The sequence below is a fragment of the Pristiophorus japonicus genome, chromosome 9, assembly GCF_044704955.1.
Source record: "Pristiophorus japonicus isolate sPriJap1 chromosome 9, sPriJap1.hap1, whole genome shotgun sequence".
NCBI classification, from domain to species: domain Eukaryota; kingdom Metazoa; phylum Chordata; class Chondrichthyes; family Pristiophoridae; genus Pristiophorus; species Pristiophorus japonicus.
Window position 1 is genome coordinate 220,100,905 of NC_091985.1, and position 23,458 is coordinate 220,124,362.

Genomic DNA, 23,458 nt, shown 5'->3' on the forward strand with positions numbered 1-23,458 from the left:
TGGAACTCACTGCCTGAATGGGTGGTCGAGGCAGAAACCCTCACCACATTTAAAACTACTTGGATGTGCACTTGAAGTGCCATAACCTGCAGGGTTACGGACCTAGAGCTGGAAAGTGGGATTAGGCTGGATAACCTTTTGTTGGCTGGCACGGACACGATAGGCCGAAGTGGCATCCTTCCGTCCTGGAAGCTTCGATGATAAATGTCTATAATTCTGAACTAAAAGGATATACCATCCATCGTGCATATGCTGATTTAAAACATATAGACCTTGGCGAAAATATCTATCTATACAGAACAAAATATAAATTAACGATATCTCCCTCCAGCTCCCCGCCCCTCCCCCACTCCCTGTGAGGCGGTGGTTGGCACTGAGACGAGCCTTTGCTTTGTGCTTGGGGGAGAGGGTCGCGTTGAATCCATAGAAAGTGCGGCCCTGCCGTTTCAGAGTGTACACCACATCCATGGCAGTGACCGTCTTGCGCTTGGCTGCTCAGTGTAGGTCTAAACTGGCCGGCTAAGGAAGAGAAATACACAGCCCGGGAACGGCCGGAGCTCCCGGGAACAGAACCTGCATTCAAACTCTCAAACCAGACCAGAATTAAACTAGGCCCTTTTAATAACAGCCGACTCTCTTCATACAGCTTTCATTGATAGACTAAAGAATATTTAAGGAACCAGTTGCAGTATTTATACAAGTTTTGAGGCTCTGACAACTGTAGTTTAATTATTAGCTGCTAACTCGAACAGTTTGGGTGAGCAGAGAACCGTAATGCAGATACCAGGAACTGAAAACTCCCGCACACAGGTCTGAAACAGACCAATTTATCGGTACCTGAACTGAAGGTCTCCAATAATACAGTAAGCAGCCCTTTCAGATACTGTGAGTGGCTCTGAAAAAAGCCTTTGGGTTATTAGATTAAATCTTATCCGCTTTACTTGCTCTTGGACGAAGTGGTGGTTTTCTTGGGCAGCAGCACAGCCTGGATACTAGGCAGCACCCCACCCTGAGCGATGGTCACCTTTCCCAGCAGCTTGTTGAGCTCCTCGTCGTTGCAGGTGTCTGGGGATGATGCGGGTCTTCTTGTTGTCGCGGGCCGCGTTGCCGGCCAGCTCCAGAATTTCAGCGGTCAGATACTCGAGCACAGCAGCCATGTAGACCGGGGCTCCGGCACCCACACGCTCAGCGTAGTTCCCCTTTCGCAGGAGCCTGTGAACACGGCCCATAGGGAACTGCAGTCCGGCCCGGGAGGAGCGAGACTTGGCCTTGGCCCGAGCTTTACCGCCGGTTTTTCCTCTTCCAGACATTTCCACAATCCGCAGGTTCAGACAAGGAATGAGAAACTCCTCCCATATCTGCCCTTCTTATACCTTCTGGAGGGATGCAGGGAGCCAACTTGTGATTGGTCACTCTGTGGTGGATTTCATTGGCCGTTTCCGATGACCAATCACAGCCTGTTTAGTCCACCAATGAAAGGAGGGCGGAAATTACTGGTTCCCAACAATCAGAATCAAACGATTTTTAAAATTCAAAAATCCCGCCATTAATTGTTAAAATTGCGGATTATGTTAGTAACTTCACCGTTAGCCATATATTTCTAAACAATTTGTTTCCTTTTGTCTTATTCCATGTTTGCCTTGCAAATTCCAGCCTGTTACAATCAAGATTAAATTCGGCTTCAGCTTCAAACTGTCTGTAACGGGCGGGACTCAGTCCCCACTGATTCTGCAACGGGACACATTCCAGCTCCATCTTTGTAAAAGTGAACTTGTTTTCACAGGAGCTGCTGTGGGGGTGAGACCAGAACGGAGAGTCCTTCTGTGAAAAAAGAGGGACAGAGTGTTCAAACTGCCCCTGTTCTAGTCTCTAAGAACTCCCATTCTGGGTTGTTACACTGCGGGGAGTCTCGGGTTAATAAACAGACTGAGCGCAATGGAATAAAACAAAACGTGAAAAGGGCTTGAGTGAGAATGTGACTGAAATCGGAGTTTCCTCGCCCCCCCAAAATAAATTCGTCGGCAGGCGCTGTTAATGAACGGGTCTGAGAACAAAGTGAAAGCGACCAGGGACGTGTTTGTAGTTGACTCTGCAGGAAATTCCAGCGACACCAAGGTCGAACCCCTCAGTGAAGCTGCTTATGAGAATTCAAAACTAAATCTACAGCTGGAACTGTAAAGGTTCTCATACACAGTTGTTCGGGAAATAATTATAGTAAATTCAGTCTAAAGGGAGATGTATTTGTGCAGCTCTTTCAATGATGTTGTGGGTGGCTCTTAAAAGAGCCGTTGTGTTTGGTGTTTGTTCTGTCAGGACAGCGTGGAGTTTTACTTGGAGCTGGTGTATTTGGTCACCGCCTTTGTCCCTTCCGACACCGCGTGCTTGGCCAGCTCCCCGGGCAGCAGCAGGCGCACGGCGGTCTGGATCTCCCGGGAGCTGATGGTGCGGCGCTTGTTGTAATGGGCCAGGCGGGAAGCCTCACCCGCGATGCGCTCGAAAATATCGTTCACAAACGAGTTCATAATGCCCATGGCCTTGGAGGAGATCCCGGTGTCGGGGTGAACCTGCTTCATCACTTTGTAGATGTAGATGGAGTAACTCTCCTTCCTCGACTTTCGGCGCTTCTTGCCGCCCTTTGGTGGTGTTTTCTTGATAACTTTCTTGGCACCCTTTTTTGAAGCTGGTTTCTTTTCCTCAGGCATCGTCTTGTTCAGTTGGGCACAGATATGAAGCAAATTCTGCTCCAAGCTAGCATTATATAGGCAGCCCCACACTCCGCCCACAGCCCTATGCTAATGAGGGATTGGTGAAGGCAATGACTATGATTGGTTCATTGGCTGCGTTGTCAATTTCCATTGTTCTGTATCTCTCTGATTGGTCTCTTTAAACATCCAATCAGATTTATTGCTCGCCACAATCTCAAATTCTTAAATGAGGTCATCAATTGCATCCCCTCCCGATTTGTACTCTGTTCTTTATGTTTCTGTTCTGCTCTCAGGTAAAAATGGTTAATGACGGCCGGACTTATGAGCAAGTTTCATTCACATTTTTTCCTAAAAATATATCTGAACAGCAAACTCGCTGCTGTGTTTGTCGATCTAGATTTTTATATGTTCGAGACATTGACCGGTTTGTAACCGAGATTGCCTGAGGGTCACTTCTGATCAGGACTTGGGAGTCCTTCTCTGAGGGCAAGGGGCCCTCACTGTCTTTCCGCCCTGATGCTACCTTTCTCCCATCGTTTAATTCAACACCTTTCTTATCTGCCACTGCTGTAACATGGATGTAACAGCACGAATTTATGAAGGGGAAGTCATGTTGGACAAATTTGCTGCAATTCTTTGAGGATGTAACGAACAGGGTGGATAAAGGGGAAGCAGTAGATGAAGTGTATTTGGACTTCCAGAAGGCATTTGGCAAGGTGCCACATAAAAGGTTACTCACTGCACAAGATAAAAGTTCATGGGGTTGGGGGTAATATATTAGCATGGATAGAGGATTGGCTAACGAACAGAAACCAGAGAGTCGGGCTAAATGGTTCATTCTCACGTTGGCAATCAGTACCCAATGGGATGCCACAGGGATCAGTGCTGGGACCCCATCTATTTATGATCTATATTAACGACTTGGAAGAAGGGACCGAGTGTAACACAGCCAAGTTTGCTGATGATACATAGATGGGAGGAAAAGCAATGTGTGAGGACACAAACATTCTGCAAAAGGACATAGACAGGCTAAGTGAGTGAGCAAGAATTTGGCAGATGGAGTATAATATTGGAAATTGTGAGGTCATGCACTTTGGCAGAAAAAAATCAAAGAGCAAGTTATTATTTCAATGGCAAAAGATTGCAAAGTGCTGCAGTACAGCAGGATCTGGGGGTACTTGTGCATGAAACACAAAAGGTCAGTATGCAGGTACAGCAAGTGATCAGGAAGGCCAATGGAATCTTGGCTTTTATTGCAAATGGGATGGAGTATAAAAGCAGGGAAGTCTTGCTACAGTTGTACAGGGTATTGGTGAGGCTACACCTGGAATACTGCATGCAATTTTGGTTTCCATATTTACAAAAGGATATACTTGCTTTGGAGGCAGTTCAGAGAAGGTTCACAAGGTTGATTCCGGAATGAGGGAGTTGACTTTTGGGGAAAGGTTGAGTAGGTTGGGCCTCGACTCATTGGAATTCAGAAGATTGAGAGGTGATCTTATCGAAACATATAAGATTATGAGGGGGCTTGACAAGGTGAACGAGAGAGGACGTTCCCACTGCTAGGGGAGACTAGAACTAGAGGTCTTTATCTTAGAATAAGAGGCCGCCCATTTAAAACTGAGATGAGGAGAAATTTCTTCTCTGAGGGTTGTGAATCTGTGGAATTCGCTGCCTCAGAGAGCTGTGGAAGCTGAAACATTGAATAAATTTAAGACAGAAACAGACAGTTTCTTAAACGATAAGTGAATAAGGGTTTATGGGGCAGGGAAGTAGTCCATGATCGTATTAAATGACGGAGCAGTTTCGAGGGGCCGTATGGCCTACACCTGCTCCTATTTCTTATGTTTTTATGTTCTTATATTCTAACTACATTAGTTGTTTCAGTATTACCTTCATCTGGAATGCCCCGTAAATGTCTATGATTCGAAAACTAAAAGGACATTCTGTCCATCGTGTATATGCTGATTTAAAACACCTAACACCACAATATCGATTTTGGCAAAAAAACATATCTATGCAGAATAAAATGTAAATCAACTATCTCGCCCCCGTTCCCCGGGTCACTGCTCTCTCTGTGAGGCGGTGGGTGGCTCTGAGAAGAGCCTTTGTGTTGTGCTTGGGGGAAAGGTCGCGTTGTTCAGCCGCCGAACTCATCGAGAGTGGGGCCCTGCTGTTTCAGAGCGTAGACCACATCCATGGCAGTGACCGTCTTGCGCTTGGCGTGCTCAGTGTCGGTGACCGCATCGCGGATCACATTCTCCAGGAAAACCTTCAGTATCACGCGGGTCTTCTCGTAGATCAGGCCCTAGATTCGCTTGACTTTGCCTTTACCCAATCCTTTGCCTCCTCATCCAGTCATGGTGATTCTTTACTCAAACCGCCGCTGAATGTTAATCTCTCGCCTTACCCATTGTCAGTTGAGACCACCAATGAAACGAGGGCGGAAATTCCTGTCAACAGTCAGGCCTCGAACGATTTTTAATTTCAAAAACACCGCCAATAATTTTTTTAAGTGCGGATTATGTTAATAAATTCACCATTAGCCAAAGGTTTACAAACAGGTTTTACTTCCTTTTATTTTATTCCATATTTCCCTTACAAATTCCAGGCTGTTCCAATCAGGATTAAATTCGCGTTCACTGTCAATCTGTCTGTAACGGACGGCAATCAATCCCCACTGACTCTGTAACGGGATACATTCCAGCTCAAACTGTGTAAAAGTTGGGAATCACAGATCATGGATCGATCCTCCGCACAGGGGGAAGTGAGACCAGAACTGGAAGTCCTTCTGTGAAAAGGGAAGAGGGACAGTGTTCACACTGCTCCCGTTCTGGTCTCTGTACGAACTCCCATTCTCGGTTTTTACACTGCGGGGAGTCCCGGGTTAATACACGGATTGACCTGCAACAGGAATTGAAAAATAAATTCGAAAGGGGCTTGCGAATGAGGTGACTGAAATGTGAGTCTCATCCCCTAAACAAGCTCCTAATTCCTCGACAGGCGCTGTAAATGGGAACGAGCGACAAGGAACCGTGTTTGTAGCTTGAATGGCGGGAAATTCAACAGCGGCCTAACGTCGAACCGGACAGTGAAGCTGCTTATGAGAAATCAAAACTAAATCCACAGCTGGAACTGCAAAGGTTCTCAAACACACATGTTCAGGAAATAATTACAGTAAATTGAGTCTAAAGGGTGATGCGCTTGTGCAGCTCTTTCAGAGAGGCTGTGGGTGGCTCTTAAAAGAGCCGTTGTGTTTGGGGTTTGTTCTGTCAGGACAGCGTGGAGTTTTACTTGGAGCTGGTGTACTTGGTCACCGCCTTTGTCCCTTCCGACACGGCGTGCTTGGCCAGCTCCCCGGGCAGCAGCAGGCGCACGGCGGTCTGGATCTCCCGGGAACTGATGGTGTCAGATTCTGGTATGTGAGTGTGTATTTAATTCTGTACCTATCTATCTCTGGTATATGAGTGTGGCGTTTAATCTGTACCCGTCAGTTACTGGTATATGATTGTGGGGGTTATTCTGTACCTCTCAGTTTCGGTTATGTGATTGTGGGTTTTAATCGGTACCTGTCACTCTCTAATATGAGTGTGGTGTTTATTCTGTACCTTGTACATGGCCTTCTTCGACCTTACAAAGGCCTTTGACAATATCAACCACGTGGGTCTATGGAGCGTCCTCCTTTGTTTCGGATGCCCCCAAAAGTTAGTCACCATCCTCTGTCTGCTCCACGGCGAGATGCAGGCCGTGATCCTTACCAACAGATCCATCACAGAGCCAATCCATGTCCAAACTGGGGTCAAACAGGGCTGGGACTTCACCCCAACCCTCTTCTCAATCTTTCTCGCTGCCATGCTCCACCTCACAGTCAACAAGCTTACCACTAGAGTGGAACTAAACTACAGAACCAGTGGGAACCTGTTCAACCTTCGTCGACTCCAGGTCAGGTCCAACATAAGAATTAGGAACAGGAGTCGGCCATCTAGCCCCTCGAGCCTGCTCCGCCATTCAACAAGATCATGGCTGATCTGGCCGTGGACTCAGCTCCACTTACCCGCCCGCTTCCCGTAATCCTTAATTCCCTTATTGTTTAAAAATCTATCTATCTGTGATTTGAATACATTCAATGAGCTAGCCTCAACTGCTTCCTTGGGCAAAGAATTCCACAGATTCACAACCCTCTGGGAGAAGAAATTCCTTCTCCCAGAGGGTTGTGAATCTGTGGAATTCTGTGTCTGGCATGCGAATCCAAGATCACCCCAACCTCTGTCATCAAGCTACAGTACGCAGACGACGCCTGCATCTGCGTACATACAGAGGCTGAACTCCAGGACATAGTCGACGTATTCACTGAGGAGTACGAAAGTATGGGCCTTACACTAAACATCCGTAAGACAAAAGGTCCTCCGCCAACCTGTCCCCACTGCACATCACTGCCCCATAGTCATCAAGATCTACGGTGTGACCCTGGACAACATGGACCATTTCCCATACCTCGGAAGCCTCATATCAACAAGAGTAGACATTGACGATGAGATTCAACACCGCCTCCAGTGCACCCATGCAGCCTTCGGCTGTCTGAAGAAGAGTGTTCAAAGACCAGGCCCTCAAATCTGCCACAAAGCTCATGGTCTACAGGGCTGTAGTAATACCTGCCCTCCTGTATGGCTCAGAGACATGGACCATGTACAGTAGACACCTCAAGTCGCTGGAGAAATATCGCCAACTATGTCTCCACAAGATCCTGCAGGTCCCCTGGGAGGACAGACTCACCAACGTTAATGTCCTTGACTGGGCCAATATCCCCAGCATTGAAGCACTGACCACACTTTATCAGCTCCGCTGGGCAGGCCACATTGTTCGCATGCCAGACACAAGATTCCCAAAGCAAGCGCTCTACTCAGAATGTCTTCATGGCAAACGAGCCAAAGGCGGACAAAGGGAACATTACAAGGACACCCTCAAAGCCTCCCTGATAAAGTGCAACATCCCCACTGACACCTGGGAGTCCCTGGCCAAAGACGGCCCTAAGTGGAGCACCTCGAGTCTCATCGCCGAGAGCATGCAGAAATCAAGCGCAGGCAGCGGAAAGAGCATGTGGCAAACCAGTCCCATCCATCCTTTCCCACAATGACTATCTGTCCCACCTGTGACAGGGACTGTGGTTCTCGTATTGTATTGTTCAGTCACCTAAGGACACATTTTTAGAGTGGAAGCAAGTCTTCTTCGATTCCGAGGGACTGCCTATGAATAAATATTCTGTACCTGTTAGTCTCTGGTATGGCTGTGGGGTTAATCTGCACCTGTCAGCTGCTTTGTGAGTGTGGATTTTATTCTGTTCCTCTTGGTTCTGGTATATGAATGTGGGTTTAATATCTAACTGTCAGTTTTTGATATGTGAATGTGAGATTTAATCTATACGTATCAGTTTCTGGTATGCGAGTGTGGTCTTTAATCTGTACCTGTCAATTTCTGATGTATGACTGTGGGGTTAATCTGGAACTGTCAGTTTCTGGTATGTGAGTGTGGGTTTCTATTCTGCAACTGTCGGTTTCTGCCATATGTGTGTGGGTTTAATCTGTACCTGTCAGTATCTGATGTGTGAGTGTAGGTTTTAACCTGTACTTGTCAGTGTCTGGTATGTGAGTGTGGGGTGTAATCTGTACATATCAGATTCTAATATGCGAGTGGGTATTTTAATCTGTACCTGTCAGTTTCTGGTATATGAGTGTAGGGTGTAATCTGTACCTGTCAGTATCTGCTATATGAGTGTGGGTTACTATTCTGTACCCGTCAGTTTCTGGTATATGAGTGCGTGTTTGTTCTGTACCTGTCAGTTTCTGATATATTAATGTGTATTTTATTCTGTACCTGTCAGTCTCTGGTATGTGAGTGTGTTCTTTTTTTCTGTAACTGTCAGTTTATGATATGTGAGTGTGCATTTTATTCTATACATTTCAATCTCTGGTATGTGAGTGTGGGGTTTAATCTGTACCTACCAGTTTCTGGTATGCGAGTGTGTATTTTATTCTGTACCTGTCAGTTTCTGGTATATGAGTGTGTATTTTATTACCTGCCCATCTCTGGGATGTGAGTGTGTGTTTAATCTATACCTGTCAGTTTCTGGTATGTGAGTGTGTGTTTTAATTTGGACCTGTCAGTTTCTGGAATATGTATGTGTATTTTATTCGATACCTGTCAGTTTCTGATATGAGTGTGAGGTTTAATCTGTACCTGGCAGTTTCTGTATGTGAGTGTGCATGATATTCTGTACCTGTCAGTTTCTGATATATGAATGTGGGTTTAACCTGTACCTGTCAGTTTTTGGTAAATGAGTGTGTGTTTAATCTGTACCTGTCAGTTTCTGGTATATGAGTGTGGGTCTAACCTGTACCTGTCAGTTTCTGGTATACGAGTGTGGGTTTAATCTGTACCTGTCATTTCTGTATATGAGTGTGGGTTTTATTCTGTATCTGTCAGTTTCTGGTAAAAAAAAATGTGGGATTAATCTGTACCTGTTAGTTTCTGGTATTGGAGTGTTGGTTTTATCCCATAGCTGTCAGTTTCTGGTATATGAGTGTGGGTTTAATATGTAACCATCAGTTTCTGCTAAAAAGTGTGTGGTTTAATCTGTACCTGACAGTTTCTGGTCTATGAGTGTGGGTTTTAATCTATACCTATCAGCTTCTGGTGTGCAAGTGTGGGTTTTATTCTGTATATTTCAGTATCTCATATATGAATCTGATCTGTTTCAATGGTGAAACAGCATTGGATCCTACCGCTCCAGTGGCCGTAAGATTCACAATGTAACTCAGCCACTTCGGATCACTGTTGGAGTGACAGCTTCTGCTGCCTGTGATAATAGGATTGAGGCCAGTTCTGTGTCTCTGCGCTCTGTGAATGATAATGCACTCACTGTGAGAAGGAGCTGCTTGCACTTTTCCTTGTATTCCAGGTGAAGGAAATATCAGATTTATACTGGCTCAATGAAGTATTTTGCTTTGTGAATAATAATACCAGAAAAATATTAGTTATGATATGGACGACTGAGGCAGAGAATATAAAATAAAGTTGTAATGAATGGAAATGTTTATAATAAAGTAAAGTATCTGGAGAGAGGAAACCATGATACAAACAGTGTCCTTGTCACAGTTAACTCAGAGACTAGGGTCCTGAACTTAAAGATAGGTAACTTCGATGGTATGAGACGTGAATTGGCTAGGATAGACTGGCAAATGATACTTAAAGGGTTGACGGTGGATAGGCAATGGCAGACACTTAAAGATCACATGGATGACCTTCAACAGTTGTACATCCCTGTCTAGCATAAATATAAAATGGGGAAGGTGGCTCAACCGTGGCTAACAAGGGAAATTAGGGATAGTTTTAAAACCAAGGAAGAGGCATATAAATTGGCCAGAAAAAGCAGCAAACCTGAGGACTGGGAAAAATTTAGAATTCAGCAGAGAAGGACAAAGGGTTTAATTAGGAGGGGGAAAATAGAGTATGAGAGTAAGCTTGCTGGGAACATAAAAAGTGACTGAAAAAGCTTCTATAGATATGTGAAGAGAAAAAGATTAATGAAGACAAATGTAAGTCCCTTGCAGTCAGAATCAGGTGAATTTATAATGGGGAACAAAGAAATGGCAGAACAATTGACCAAATACTTTGGTTCTGTCTTCACTGAGGAAGACACAAATAACCTTTCGGAAATACTGGGGGACCGAGGGTCTAGCAAGAAAGAGGAACTGAAGTAAATCCTGTACCATGTGGGAACTCAGGGACACTTCCGGTGTCCCTGGCGACTACGTGTGCAGGAAGTGTATCCGCCTCGAGCTCCTGACGGTCCGCGTTGCGGAATTGGAGCTGAGGGTGGATTCACTCTGGAGCATCCACGATGCTGAGAATGACGTGAGTATCACGTGTAGTGAGTTGGTCTTACCGCAGGAGAAGGGTCCACAGCCAGATAGGGAATGGAAGACCAGCAGGAAGAGTAGTGCAAGGAAGGTGGTGCAGGGGTCCCCTGTGGTCATCCCCCTGCAAAACAGATACACCGCTTTGAGTACTGTTGGGGGGGATGACTCATCAGGGGAGGGCAGCAGCAGCCAAGTTCATGGCACCGTGGCTGGCTCTGCTGCACAGGAAGGCAGGAAAAAGAGTAGGAGCGCGATAGTGATAGGGGATTCAATGGTGAGGGGAATAGATAGACGTTTCTGCGGCCGCAACCGAGACTCCAGGATGGTATGTTGCCTCCCTGGTGCAAGGGTCAAGGATGTCTTGGAGCGGGTGCAGGACATTCTGAAATGGGAGGGAGAACAGCCAGTTGTCGTGGTGCACATTGGTACCAACGACATAGGTAAAAAAAGGGATGAGGTCCTACGAAACGAATTTAAGGAGCTAGGAGCTAAATTAAAAAGTAGGACCTCAAAAGTAGTAATCTCGGGATTGCTACCAGTGCCACGTGCTAGTCAGAGTAGGAATCGCAGGATAGCGCAGATGAATACGTGGCTTGAGCAGTGGTGCAGCAGGGAGGGATTCAAATTCCTGGGGCATTGGATCCGGTTCTGGGGGAGGTGGGACCAGTACAAACCGGACGGTCTGCGCCTGGGCAGGACCGGAACCAATGTCCTAGGGGGAGTGTTTGCTAGTGCTGTTGGGGAGGAGTTAAACTAAGATGGCAGGGGGATGGGAACCAATGCAGGGAGACAAAAAGGAGGCAAAAGCAAAAGACAGAAAGGAGATGAGGAAAAGTGGAGGGCAGAAAAGCCTAAGGCAAAGAACAAAAAGGGCCACTGTACAGCAAAATTCTAAAAGGACAAAGGGTGTTAAAAAAACAAGCCTGAAGGCTTTCTGTCTTAATGCAAGGAGTATCCGCAATAAGGTGGATGAATTAACTGTGCAAGTAGACGTTAACAAATATGATGTGATTGGGATTAAGGAGACGTGGCTCCAGGATGATCAGGGCTGGGAACTCAACATCCAGGGTATTCAACATTCAGGAAGGATAGAATAAAAGGAACAGGAGGTGGGGTAGCATTGCTGGTTAAAGAGGAGATTAATGCAATAGTTAGGAAAGACATTAGCTTGGATGATGTGGAATCTATATGGGTAGAGCTGCAGAACACCAAAGGGCAAAAAACGTTAGTGGGAGTTGTGTACAGACCTCCAAACAGTAGTAGTGATGTTGGGGAGGGCATCAAACAGGAAATTAGGGGTGCATGCAATAAAGGTGTAGCAGTTATAATGGGTGACTTTAATATTCACATAGATTGGGCTAGCCAAACTGGAAGCAATACGGTGGAGGAGGCTTTCCTGGAGTGCATAAGGGATGGTTTTCTAGACCAATATGTCGAGGAACCAACTAGGGGGGAGGCCATCTTAGACTGGGTGTTGTGTAATGAGAGAGGATTCATTAGCAATCTCATTGTGCGAGGCCCCTTGGGGAAGAGTGACCATAATATGGTGGAATTCTGCATTAGGATGGAGAATGAAACAGTTAATTCAGAGACCATGGTCCAGAACTTAAAGAAGGGTAACTTTGAAGCTATGAGGCGTGAATTGGCTAGGATAGATTGGCGAATGATACTTAAGGGGTTGACTGTGGATGGGCAATGGCAGACATTTAGAGACCGCATGGATGAATTACAACAATTGTGCATTCCTGTCTGGCGTAAAAATAAAAAAGGGAAGGTGGCTCAACCGTGGCTATCAAGGGAAATCAGGGATAGTATTAAAGCCAAGGAAGTGGCATACAAATTGGCCAGAAATAGCAGCGAACCCGGGGACTGGGAGAAATTTAGAACTCAGCAGAGAAGGACAAAGGGTTTGATTAGGGCAGGGAAAATGGAGTACGAGAAGAAGCTTGCAGCGAACATTAAGGCGGATTGCAAAAGTTTCTATAGGTATGTAAAGAGAAAAAGGTTAGTAAAGACAAATGTAGGTCCCCTGCAGTCAGAATCAGGGGAAGTCATAACGGGGAACAAAGAAATGGCAGACCAATCGAACAAGTACTTTGGTTCAGTATTCACTAAGGAGGACGCAAACAACCTTCCGGATATAAAAGGGGTCAGAGGGTCGAGTAAGGAGGAGGAACTGAGGGAAATCTTTATTAGTCGGGAAATTGTGTTGGGGAAATTGATGGGATTGAAGGCCGATAAATCCCCAGGGCCTGATGGACTGCATCCCAGAGTACTTAAGGAGGTAGCCTTGGAAATAGCGGATGCATTGAGTCATTTCCCAACATTCCATTGACTCTGGATCAGTTCCTATCGAGTGGAGGGTAGCCAATGTAACCCCACTTTTTAAAAAAGGAGGGAGAGAGAAAACAGGGAATTATAGACCGGTCAGCCTCACCTCAGTAGTGGGTAAAATGATGGAATCAATTATTAAGGATGTCATAGCAGCGCATTTGGAAAATGGTGACATGATAGGTCCAAGTCAGCATGGATTTGTGAAAGGGAAATCATGCTTGACAAATCTTCTGGAATTTTTTGAGGATGTTTCCAGTAAAGTAGACAAAGGAGAACCAGTTGATGTTGTATATTTGGACTTTCAGAAGGCTTTCGACAAGGTCCCACACAAGAGATTAATGTGCAAAGTTAAAGCACATGGGATTGGGGGTAGTGTGCTGACGTGGATTGAGAACTGGTTGTCAGACAGGAAGCAAAGAGTAGGAGTAAATGGGTACTTTTCAGAATGGCAGGCAGTGACTAGTGGGGTACCGCAAGGTTCTGTGCTGGGGCCCCAACTGTTTACATTGTACATTAATGATTTAGACGAGGGGATTAAATGTAGTATCTCCAAATTTGCGGATGACACTAAGTTGGGTGGCAGTGTGAGCTGCGAGGAGGATGCTATGAGGCTGCAGAGTGACTTGGATAGGTTAGGTGAGTGGGCAAATGCATGGCAGATGAAGTATAATGTGGATAAATGTGAGGTTATCCACTTTGGTGGTAAAAACAGAGAGACAGACTATTATCTGAATGGTGACAGATTAGGAAAAGGGAAGGTGCAACGAGACCTGGGTGTCATGGTACATCATTCATTGAAGGTTGGCATGCAGGTACAGCAGGCGGTTAAGAAAGCAAATGGCATGTTGGCCTTCATAGCGAGGGGATTTGAGTACAGAGGCAGGGAGGTGTTGCTACAGTTGTACAGGGCCTTGGTGAGGCCACACCTGGAGTATTGTGTACAGTTTTGGTCTCCTAACTTGAGGAAGGACATTCTTGCTATTGAGGGAGTGCAGCGAAGATTCACCAGACTGATTCCCGGGATGGTGGGACTGACCTATCAAGAAAGACTGGATCAACTGGGCTTGTATTCACTGGAGTTCAGAAGAATGAGAGGGGACCTCATAGAAATGTTTAAAATTCTGACGGGTTTAGACAGGTTAGATGCAGAAAGAATGTTCCCAATGTTGGGGAAGTCCAGAACCAGGGGTCACAGTCTGAGGATAAGGGGTAAGCCATTTAGGACCGAGATGAGGAGAAACTTCTTCACCCAGAGAGTGGTGAACCTGTGGAATTCTCTACCACAGAAAGTAGTTGAGGCCAATTCACTAAATATATTCAAAAGGGAGTTAGATGAAGTCCTTACTACTCGAGGGATCAAGGGGTATGGCGAGAAAGCAGGAGGCGGGTACTGAAGTTTCATGTTCAGCCATGAACTCGTTGAATGGCGGTGCAGGCTGGAGGGGCTGAATGGCCTACTCCTGCACCTATTTTCTATGTTTCTATGTTTCTAGTCAGGAAATTGTGTTAGGGAAATTGATGGGATTGAAGGCCGAGAAATCCCCAGGGCCTGATAATCTGCATCCCAGAGTACTGAAGGAAATGGCCCTAGAAATAGTGGATACATTGGTGGTCATTTTCCAACATTTTATAGACTCTCAATCAGTTCCTATGGATTGGAGGGTAGCTAATGTAACCCCAATTTTTAAAAAAGGAGGGAGAGAGAAAACACGGAATTATAGACCGGTTAGCCTGACATCGGTAGTGGGGAAAATGTTGAAATCAATTATTAAAGACGTAATAGCAGCGCATTTCAAAGCAGTGACAGGATCGGTCCAAGACAGCATGGATTTATGAAAGGGAAATCAGGCTTGACAAATCTTCTAGAATTTTTTGAGGATGTAACTAGTAGAGTGGACAAGGGAGAACCAGTGGATATGGTGTATTTGGACTTTCAAAAAGCTTTTGACAAGGTCCCATACAAGAGATTAGTGTGCAAAATTAAAGCACATTGTATTGGGGCTAATATATTGACATGATAGAGAACTGGTTTGCAGACAGGAAGCAAAGAGTAGGAATGAACGGGTCCTTTTCAGAATGGCAGGCAGTGACAAGTGGGGTACCGCAAAGTTCAGTGCTGGGACCCCAGCTATTTACAATATACATTAATGATTTGGACGAAGGAATTGAATGTAATATCTCCACGTTTCCAGATGACACTAAGCTGGGTGGCAGTGTGAGCTTTGAGGCGGAAGCTAAGAGGCTGCAGGGTGACTTGGACAGGTTAGGTGAGTGGGCAAAATAATGCAGTAGAATGTAGATAAATGTGAAGTTATCCACTTTGGTGGCAAAAACAGGAAGGCAGAATATTATTTGAATGGTGACAGATTAGGAAAAGGGGAGGTGCAACGAGACCTGAGTGTCATGGTGCATCAGTCATTGAAAGTTGGCATGCAGGTACAGCAGACGGTGAAGAAGGCAAATGGCATGTTAGCCTTCATAGCGAGAGGATTTGAGTATTGGAGCAGGGAGGTCTTACTGCAGTTGTACAGGGCCTTGGTGAGGCCACACCTTGGGGAGGGCATCAAACAGGAAATTAGGGGTGCATGCAATAAAGGTGCAGCAGTTATTATGGGTGACTTTGATATGCATATAGATTGGGCTAACCAAGCTGGAAGCAATACGATGGAGGAAGATTTCCTGGAGTGCATTAGGGATGGTTTTCTAGACCAATATGTCGAGGAACCAACTCGGGGGGGAGGCCATCTTAGACTGGGTGTTGTGCAATGAGAGAGGATTCATTAGCAATCTCGTTGTGCAGGGCCCCTCGGGGAAGAGTGACCATAATATGGTGGAATTCTACATTAGGATGGAGAATGAAACAGTTAATTCAGAGACTATGGTCCAGAACTTAAAGAAGGGTAACTTTGAAGGTATGAGGCGTGAATTGTATAGGATAGATTGGCGAATGATACTTAAGGGGTTGACAGTGGATGGGCAATGACAGACATTTAGAGACCGCATGGATGAACTACAACAATTGTACATTCCTGTCTGGCGTAAAAATAAAAAAGGGAAGGTGGCTCAACCGTGGCTATCAAGGGAAATCAGGGATAGTATTAAAGCCAAGGAAGTGGCATACAAATTGGCCAGAATAGCAGCGAACCCGGGGACTGGGAGAAATTTAGAACTCAGCAGAGGAGGACAAAGGGTTTGATTAGGGGAGGGAAAATAGAGTACGAGAGGAAGCTTGCAGGGAACATTAAAATGGACTGCAAAAGCTTCTATAGATATGTAAAGAGAAAAAGGTTAGTAAAGACAAACGTAGGTCCCCTGCAGTCAGAATCAGGGGAAGTCATAACGGGGAACAAAGAAATGGCAGACCAATTGAACAAGTACTTTGGTTCGGTATTCACTAAGGAGGACACAAACAAACTTCTGGATATAAAAGGGGTCAGAGGGTCTAGTAAGAAGGAAGAACTGAGGGAAATCCTTATTAGTCGGGAAATTTGGTTGGGGAAATTGATGGGATTAAAGGTCGATAAATCCCCAGGGCCTGATGGTCTGCATCCGAGAGTACTTAAGGAGGTGGCCTTGGAAATAGCAGATGCATTGACAGTCATTTTCCAACTCTCCATGGAGTCTGGATCAGTTCCGATGGAGTGGAGGGTAGCCAATGTAACCCCACTTTTTAAAAAAGGAGGGAGAGAGAAAACAGAGATTTATAGACCGGTCAGCCTGACATCGGTAGTGGGTAAAATGATGGAATCAATTATTAAGGATGTCATAGCAGCGCATTTGGAAAGAGGTGACATGATAGGTCCAAGTCAGCATGGATTTGTGAAAGGGAAATCATGCTTGACAAATCTTCTGGAATTTTTTGAGGATGTTTCCAGTAGAGTGGACAAGGGAGAACCAGTTGATGTGGTGTATTTGGACTTTCAGAAGGCTTTCGACAAGGTCCCACACAAGAGATTAATATACAAAGTTAAAGCACATGGGATTGGGGGTAGTATGCTGACGTGGAATGAGAACTGATTGGCAGACAGGAAGCAAAGAGTAGGAGTAAATGGGTACTTTTCAGAATGGCAGGCAGTGACTAGTGGGACACCGCAAGATTCTGTTCTGGGGCCCCAGCTGTTTACATTGTACATTAATAATTTAGACGAGGGGATTAAATGTAGCATCTCCAAATTTGCGGATGACACTAAGTTGGGTGGCAGTGTGAGCTGCGAGGAGGATGCTATGAGGCTGCAGAGTGACTTGGATAGGTTAGGTGAGTGGGCAAATGCATGGCAGATGAAGTATAATGTGGATAAATGTTTGTTTTTACCACCAAAGTGGATAACCTAAGAGACAGACTATTATCTGAATGGTGACAGATTAAGAAAAGGGAAGGTGCAATGAGACCTGGGAGTCATGGTACATCAGTCATTGAAGGTTGGCATGCAGGTACAGCAGGCAGTTAAGAAAGCAAATGGCATGTTGGCCTTCATAGTGAGGGGATTTGAGTACGGGGCAGGGAGGTGTTACTACAGTTGTACAGGGCCTTGGTGAGGCCACACCTGGTGTATTGTGTACAGTTTTGGTCTCCTAACTTGAGGAAGGACATTCTTGCTATTGAGGGAGTGCAGCGAAGGTTCACCAAACTGATTCCCGGGATGGCAGAACTGACATATGAAGAAAGACTGGACCGACTAGGTATTCACTGGAATTTAAAGAATGAGAGGGGATCTCATAGAAACATATAAAATTCTGACAGGATTGGACAGGTTAGATGCAGAAAGAATGTTCCCAATGTTAGGGAAGTCCAGAACCAGGGGTCACAGTCTCAGGATTAGGGATAAGCCATTTAGGACTGAGAAGAGAACTTCTTCGCTCAGAGAATTGTGAACCTGTGGAATTCTCTACCACAGAAAGTTGTTGAGGCCAGTTCGTTCGATATATTCAAAAGGGAGTTAGATGTGGCCCTTACGGCTAAAGGGATCAAGGGGTATGGAGAGAAAGCAGGAATGGGGTACTGAAGTTGCATGATCAGACTTGATCATATTGAATGGCGGTGCAGGCTCGAAGGACCGTATGGCCTACTCCTGCACCTACTTTCTATGTTTCTATGTTTCTGACCTCACTGCAGTACAGCGGCACTCAGATTTTCCACACCAGTTGTGTAGGGTAGTTTTATAGAAAGTTATCAGCATCCAGTCACAATACAAATCCGGCACTGGTTCATGAATGGGATCACCCGATTGATACAGTCGAGATTTATAACTTCCTCTCCCACAGGGCAACCTGTAAAATTCTGAATCGCTTTCTGGATTATATCCACAGGTACCTGGGCTGTACCACAATTGCTCTCAGTCTATGAGAACCAAGTTAAGGGCCTGTTCTCGATCACCTTCAACACTGTTCTGGAGAGCTCAATGCACCGAAACAAAATTACCAAATTTGAAATGTCCACTTTCACACTTCTGTCTTGGTGCCTTCAATAGATGCACTTTGTGACACTCCTCACATCCTCACTGTCAAGCTGTGTTTCCACTGTTCAATGTCCAAGAGCAGACACGGTGAGATTGGGAATCAGGAACATTTACTACTGATTTGTGAAAGAAAGCAGCAATGACTTGAAAGAGTGCGGTGATTAACTTTCTCTGTTGCCTTACACTGTACACACACAACCCGGGATATCTCCGCTTCCTTCCCCCACTCATTCCATGTTCCCAAACTACTTCCTGCTCCACTCTGCCTCTTACAAACAGCCCCCGATACCCCGACACAAAGCCCATTTATGGACATAGTCTCAATGTGATGAGCTGCTGGAAGGAGGCTGCTGTTTGCTCTCTTACTCGGGCCCAGGATATCTCCGCTCCCTGATGTGTTCAACGATCATCAGCCAAGCACAGAGGAAACGGCAGCCGCTGGCAGAGCTGGGGGAGGGGAGGTCACAAGGGCCCTTCCCGTCGGGTTAAACACTGGGCGGGGAGAGGGTGCCGGGAAGGAGCAGGCAAGTATTTCAATGCTGGAGCGTGAAGTCTGGAGGCAGATCTGGAAGCTCAGAGGCTGCTGTCTCTGCTCAACCTGTCACCCTGATTCTGGTTCCTCCTTGCCTCTCTCACACTCGCCTTCCTCAACCAGGTCTGGGCTGGCTTCATAAACACATCTGGATGGCGAGAGTTTATCATTCAATTTATGTTCCTGTGAAGAATTATGATGTCTGGCCGAGGTAAAGGAGGCAAAGGACTGGGTAAAGGCGGAGCCAAACACCACCGTAAAGTGCTCAGTGATAACATCCAGGGCATCACCAAACCTGCCATCTGCCACCTGGCTCGCCGTGGCGGTGTCAAGTGGATCTCGGGCCTGATCTACGAGGAGACCCGCGGGGTGCTGAAGGTTTTCCTGGAGAATGTGATTAGGGATGTGGTCACCTACACTGAGCACACCAAACGCAAAATGGTCACAGCCATGGATATGGTGTACGCTCTGAAGCGGCAGAGCCGCACTCTCTATGGATTCGGCGGCTGAACAACGTGACCCTGGGGCAGTTTGACTATTTTTCTGATCATTTACTCACCAGATTGACGCACATAGAATCATGGAAATTTACAGCACGGAAGGAGGCCATGTCCATGCCAGCCAACAGGAGGCTATCCGACCTAATCCCACTTCCCAGCTCTAGGTCCGCAGGTTACAGCGCCTCAAGTGCTGTTTAAAAACGTGGTGAGGGTTTCTGCCTCAGCCACCCTTTCAGGCAGTGAGCTCCAGACCCCCAACACCGTCTGGGTGGAGAAATCTCCCCTCAAATCACCTCTAAACCTTCTACCAATTACTTTAAATTTATGCACCTAGTTGTTGACCCCTCTGCTCGGAAATAGGCCCTTTCTATTCACTATATCTAGGGCCCTCATAATTTTATACACCTCAGTCTCCTCTGTTTCAAGGAAAACAAACCCAGTCTATCCAATCTGTCCTCATAGCTAAGATTCTCCACTCCTGGCAACATCCTCGTAAATCTCCTCTGTACTCTCTCCAGTGCAATCACATCCTTCCTGTAATGCGGTGACCAGAACTGCACGCAGTACTCTAACTGTGGCCTAACTAGTATTTTATACAGTTCAAGCATAATCATCCCTGCTCTTGTATTCTATGCCTCAGCTAATAAAAACAAGCATTCCGTATGCCTTCTTATCCACCTTATCTACCTGGCCTGCCAGCTTCAGGGATTTGTGGACATGCACTTGCTTTGTTCTTCTACACTTTTCAGTGACCTACCATTTAATGTGTATTCCCTTTCCTTGTTAGCCCTCCCCAAATGTATTACCTCACACTTCTCTGGATGGAATTCCATTTGCCACTGTTGTGCTCACCTGTGCTCAATAAGATCACCTCACATTCTTCTAAACTCCAATGAATATAGGCCTAAACTGCTCAACCTTTCTTCATAACCCCCTCATCTCACGAATCAACCTCGTGAACCTTCTCTGAACTGCCTCCAATGCAAAGAGACCAAAACTGTATAAAGTACTCCAGGTGTGGTGTCACCAACACCCTGTACAGTTGTAGCAGGTCTTCCCTACTTTTATATTCCATCCCCCTTGCAAAAGAGGCCAACATTCCATTTGCCTTCTTAATTACTTGCTGTACCTGCATGCTAACTTTTTGTGTTTCATGTACAAGGACGCGCAGATCCCTCTGTACTGCAGCATTTTCTAATCTTTCCCCATTTATATTTTTCATTTGCTTTTATATTTTTCATACCAAAGTGGATAACCTCACATTTTCCCACATTATACTCCATCTCCCAAATTTTTGCTCACTCACTTAGCTTATCCATATCCCTTTGTAGATTCTTTGCGTCCTCCTCACAAATTGCTTTTCCACCTATCTTTGTATAATCAGCAAATTAAACTACATTACTCTCGGTCCCTTCATCCAAGTCATTAATATAGATTGTAAATAGTTGAGGTCCCAGCACTGATCCCTGTGGCACCCCACTAGTTAGTTTGCCAACCTGAAAATGACCTATTTATCCCAATTCTGTTTTCTGTTAGTTAGCCAATCCTCTATCCATGCCAATATATTACTCCCAATTCCGTGAGCTCTTATCTTGTGCAGTAACCTTTTATGTGGCACCTTATCGAATGCCTTCTAGAAATCCAAATACATGACACCTACTGGTTCCCCTTTATCCACCTTGCTCATTACATCCTCAAAGAACACCAATAAATTTGTCAAGCATGATTTCCCTTTCATAAAACCATGCTGACTCTGCTTGACTGTACCATGATCTTCTAAATGTCCTGCTGCTACTTCATCAATAATGGACTCCAGCATTTTCCCAATGACTGATGTTAGGCTAACAGTTTCCTGCTTTCTGTCTCCCTCCTTTCTTAAATAGGGGAATTACATTTGCTGTTTTCCAATCAAAAATCCAGGATCCAGGGATTTTTGGCAGATTACAACCAATGTAGCTACCATCTCTGTAACCACTTCTTTTAATACCATAGGATGCAGGCCATTAGGTCTAGGGGACTTGTCCATCTTGTCCCCTCCCATAGCCCCTTGATTATCAATTATTGGGATGCTTTTAGTGTCTTCTACAGTGAAGACCGATACAAAATATTTGTTCAAATTCTCTGCCACTTCCGTTTTCCATTATTAATTCACCGGTCTCATCCTCTAAGGGACCAACTTAGCTACTCTCTTCCTTTTTATATACCTATAGAATCTCTTACTGTCTCTTTTTATATTTCTTGCTAGTTTACTCTCAATCTATCTCCTTTCCCTTTTTTAGTCGTCTTTTGCTCTTTTCTAAAAAGTTCCCAATCTTCTGGCCTTCCACTAATCTTCGCAACATTGTATGCTTTTGTTTTCAATTTGATGCCATCCATTACTTCTTAGAAACATAGAAAATAGGTGCAGGAGTAGACCATTCAGCCCTTCGAGCCTGCACCACCATTCGATAAGATCATGGCTGATCATTCACCTCAGTACCCTTGTCCTGCTTTCTCTCCATACCCCTTGATCCCTTTAGTCGTAAGGGCCATATCTAACTCCCTCTTGAATATATCCAATGAACTGGCATCAACAACTCTGCAGTAGGGAATTCCACAGGTTAACAACTCTCTGAGTGAAGAAGTTTATCCTCATCTCAGTCTTAAATGGCTTACCCCTTATCCGTAGACTATGTCCCCTGGTCCTGGACTTCCCCAATATCTGGAACATTCTTCCTTCATCCAACCTGTCCAGTCCCATCAGACTGTTATATGTTTCTATGAGATCCCCTCTCATCCTTCTAAACTCCAGTGAATACAGGCCCAGTCGATCCAGTATCTTCTCATATGTCAGTCCAGCTATCCCGGGAATCAGTCTGGTGAACCTTCGCTGCACTCCCGCAATAGCAAGAACGTCCTTTCTCAGATTAGGAGACCAAAACTGAATACAATATTCCAGGTGAGGCATCACTAAGGCCCTGTACAACTGCAGTAAGACCTCCCTGCTCCTATACTCAAACCCCCTAGCTATGAAGGCCAACATACCATTTGCCTTCTTCAGCACCTGCTGTACCTGCATGCCAACTTTCAATGACTGATGTACCATGACACCCAGGTCTCGTTGCACCTCCCCTTTTCCTAATCTGCCGCCATTCAGATAATATTCTGCCTTCGTGTTTTTGCCACCAAAGTGGATAACCTCACATTTATCCACATTATACTGCATCTGCCACGCGTTTGCCCACTCACCTAACCTGTCCAAGTCACCCTGCAGCCTTTTAGCGTCCTCCTCACAGCTCACACTGCCACCCAGCTTAGTGTCATTTGCAAACTTGGAGATATTACACTCAATTCCCCCATCTAAATCATTAATTTATACTGTAAATAGCTGGAGTCCCAGTATTGAGCCCTGCGGCACACCACTAGTCACTGCCTGCCATTCTGAAAAGGACCCGTTTATCCCAACTCTCTGCTACCTGTCTGCCAACCAGTCCTCTATCCACGTCAGTATATTACCCCCAATACCATGTGCTTTAATTTTGCACACCAATCTCTTGTGTGGGATTTGTCAAAAGCCTTTTGAAAGTCCAAATACACCACATCCACTGGTTCTCCCTTGTCCACTCTACCAGTTACATCCTCAAAAAATTCTTAGTTCGTCATGGCTGGTTCTTCTTTAGAGTCTTTCTTTCTCACTGGAATATATCTTTGCTGAGAGTTATAAAATATCTCCTTAAATGTCTGTCACTGCTTATCTACCATCTTACCCTTCCTTTGTAATTGCCTTTATTTAAGTTCAGGGCACGAGAACGAGACCCAAGTTTCTCAGCCTCAAACTGAATTTGAAATTATACCATGTTATGATCACTCTTCCCAAGAGGATCCTTTATTACGAGATCATTAATTACACATTACCAGATCTAAAATAGTCTGCTCCCTGGTTGGCTCCACATCATATTGTTCTAAGAACATCCCGAATACACTCTATGAACTCTTCCTTAAGGCTATCTTTGCCAATTTGATTTGTCCAATCAAA

The 23,458-nt window shown here is 45.3% G+C and overlaps 2 protein-coding genes across 2 annotated transcripts in view; both read left to right on the forward strand.

Moving 5' to 3' along the window:
* Positions 1 to 23,458, forward strand: part of LOC139273731 (zinc finger protein 664-like) — a 316,000-nt gene that overhangs the window by 255,616 nt on the left and 36,926 nt on the right. The window lies entirely within an intron of this gene.
* Positions 19,089 to 19,453, forward strand: LOC139273733 (histone H4 type VIII-like). The gene has a single exon (XM_070890795.1). The coding sequence runs from the start codon at positions 19,139 to 19,141 to the stop codon at positions 19,451 to 19,453; it is 315 nt and encodes a 104-aa protein (XP_070746896.1). The 5' UTR covers positions 19,089 to 19,138.

Excerpts from the sequence above, each read along its gene's own strand:
- LOC139273733 (XM_070890795.1), top strand. The coding sequence starts at position 19,139 with ATGATGTCTGGCCGAGGTAAAGGAGGCAAAGGACTGGGTAAAGGCGGA.